This window comes from Pseudophryne corroboree, chromosome 1, assembly GCF_028390025.1.
Source record: "Pseudophryne corroboree isolate aPseCor3 chromosome 1, aPseCor3.hap2, whole genome shotgun sequence".
Classification (NCBI taxonomy): domain Eukaryota; kingdom Metazoa; phylum Chordata; class Amphibia; order Anura; family Myobatrachidae; genus Pseudophryne; species Pseudophryne corroboree.
In genome coordinates this window covers 436,246,466-436,249,472 of record NC_086444.1, presented here as the reverse complement: position 1 = coordinate 436,249,472, position 3,007 = coordinate 436,246,466, and the positions used below count along the sequence as shown (strand labels likewise).

The 3,007-nt window shown below is 40.6% G+C and overlaps 1 protein-coding gene across 1 annotated transcript; it reads right to left on the bottom strand.

Moving 5' to 3' along the window:
• Nucleotides 1-220: 220 nt before the first annotated feature.
• On the bottom strand, nt 221-1,177 carry LOC134969840 (olfactory receptor 6E1-like). The gene has a single exon (XM_063946065.1). The coding sequence runs from the start codon at nt 1,169-1,171 to the stop codon at nt 221-223; it is 951 nt and encodes a 316-aa protein (XP_063802135.1). The 5' UTR covers nt 1,172-1,177.
• Between the last annotated feature and the right edge of the window lie 1,830 nt (nt 1,178-3,007).

Genomic DNA, 3,007 nt, shown 5'->3' with positions numbered 1-3,007 from the left:
TCTGCATCATACCCCATTATGGTTCCAAGCTAAAGATATAAGAAATTAAGATTATAGTTTTAGCCATATTATAGGTTGCACGGCTATTTGATTAATCTTTCTTTTTTTTTATTACATTTGCTTTCAAGCAACATAAGTATCAGTGATGTAACAGCAAACATATTATTTATAAATTCTGGCATTCCTTAAAGTTAGTTGCTTCCTCTTCATGGTTATACCTCTAAGCTTTTTGATTACGGAAATTATTCCTATTTCTCATCGTGCGCTTAAGAGCTTCCTTAAATGTCTTGTTCCTAAAGCTGTAGATGAAAGGATTAAGGAATGGGGTCATTATGCTATTAAGCAACGCAACAATCTTGGTTGAATCCACTTTGGTGTTCTTGGATGGTCGGATGCACATAAAGATGCAGCTGCCATAGACTATAAAGACCACTGTGAGGTGAGATGCGCAGGTGGAGAATGTTTTCTTTCGTCCAGCAGATGAGGAGATTTTCACAATAGCAGCAACAATGCAGCCATATGAGGCCAAGGAGAAGAACAGTGATCCCAAGACTAAAGAAGAGGCCAGTATAAAGTCCAACATCCCGATAAGATATGTGTCACCACATGCCAGCTTCAGCAAAGGTGCTACATCACAAAAGTAATGGTTAATAACATTTGGACCACAAAATGGCAATCGAAATGTGAGGATGGTTTGAACAATTGTGTCAAGGAAACCACCAGTCCAAGAACACAAAATCAATTTTAGGCATAGCTTTGGTTTCATGACGGTCCCATAGCGCAAAGGATGGCAAATAGCCACATAGCGATCAAATGACATTACAGCTAGGAGCAGGAACTCTGTGGTACCCAAGAGAAAGTAGATATATGACTGAGCAAGGCACCCATGGAAAGATATGGTTTTGCTCCCACTAATTAAATTGAAAAGTACTTTGGGAACAATTGCAGATATAAAACTAATGTCCAGCAGTGCAAGATTGCTGAGAAAGAAGTACATAGGGGTATGAAGTTGAGTCTGAGTCAAGCTGACTATAATAATTGTTGCATTACCTACTATAGTAATTACATAGCATAAAGAAAGGACCACAAATAGCAAGATTTGGAAGTGGTAGGCGAGTGGTATACCCAGAAGAATGAATTCTGTCACTGACGTAACATTTCCTTTATCCATCTTTGCAGAAGATCCTAGGGAAGAATATAAAAGCATGTTAACATTACAAGGAGAATTCAATTAATTTGCTGTTATCTTGCACCAGATTTGCACATTTTTGCTCACAGCCCTATGGGGCAGTGAACCAAAATCAGTGAGTACAACAGTACCGTAAGTGCGGTAAGAGGGCGTAGATTAAGTACCACCCAATCAGCTCCTAACTACCATGTTACAGGCTGTGCTTGACAAATGTCAGGAGCTGGTTGTTTGGTGATTTTTCTCTCTCCACTTTATCACTTGCCAAGGCTTAATACATCTGCCCTTAAATCTGTATCGGTTACCTCTGGCAGTGTAGCCACTTCGTCCCTTACAACTGTGGTTGTACCACTAATGAGAATACAATGTCTCTGTAATCATGTAAATGTGACTCAGCAGAATAGTGGGACTTTTTTTAATTATGATTATTACTTTTACTGCTTTCTGAAGTATGTCAGGCTAAAAGGAAATAACGTAAGCCAATACATTAAAATAGCAAAATGGATTAGTCCACAGAAAAGCACTAAACAGTCACCTAACCCTCCATTCCCGCAACCTAAACCTAACCCATTCCGGTGATGCCTAAACCTAACCCCCCTTCCCGCAGTCTAAACCTAACCCTCCCTCCACCGCAACGTAACCCTAACCCACCCCAGGGCTACCTAAACCTAACCACCCCTTCCCACAGCCTAAACCTAACCCTCCATCTACCGAAGATTAACCATAAACCTCCCAAGAGCTACCTAAACCTAACCACCCCTTCCCACAGCCTAAACCGAAACCTCCCTCCTCCGCAGCCTAGCCCTCCCCGGGGGCACCTAAACCTAACCGGCCTATATCATGGAGGTGGCAAGGGATATATGGTTAAGGTGAATAACAGTATGAGTGGGGGGAGACTGGAAGGCCTGAGAGCAGGATTGAAAAACAGTAAGTGGGAACTCCAGGTAGATGAGGCAGCTATGGAGGGGAGTGAATGGGAGACAATGTGCAGAAGCTGGTGGGCTCAATATACAGTAGTGTATACTGTAGAGTAAATGTTGCAGGTTAGGTGATGAGTTGTTGAGATTGGAAAGTAGTTTTATGCACAGGGTTGATCTAAGAATTTACTAGGCCTGTATGCAAGATAAGTGCTTGCCTCCAATAGTAGCATAGACTGCATGCACTGCACATGAGAAGTGGCCATTGTATGTGAAGACCATTTCTTACACAGAACTTGTAAATTCATTACCTCAAGCTGCAGCAATCATTGTGCCTCACATCAGTGAATTAGCTGAGGTTCTGAAGAGAATATTTAGCGTTCAGTAGTTGGTATATAGATCTGCCGTGAAGAAAGAAGGGCAATGAAAATGTTAACTGTGCTTATGTTTGCATTAATTAATGCTAATCTTTTTATACTAGAGGGTTTTTTCTGCTCCAAGAAATTTGTTAACATTTGAAATGTTTTAAAACAATTGGCTTTATTTTTAGTTTCAATTATTGTAGTTTTCATTGTTGGATTTCACAGACAGCATTAATTACACATTGTGACTGGACACTCGTAGATGGTCATAACAGTTACAGTTTTGCAGTACATGTGTCAAAGTCTGGCCACTAGTCAAGTTTATCTAAGACAATATTCCAGTAGATGCCAATCTGATAAGAGTTCAAGATGTTGGTCGCTTCCATCATACCCTGCCCATAAATGATGATAATAAGTGGGGAGATACTAAGCAGTGAAAAGAGTGGAGAAGTGAGCCAGTGGAGAAGTTGCCCATGGCATCCAATCAGCATTGACGTAACATTTATCATTTGCATACAATAAAATTATATGAAGCAGCTGAT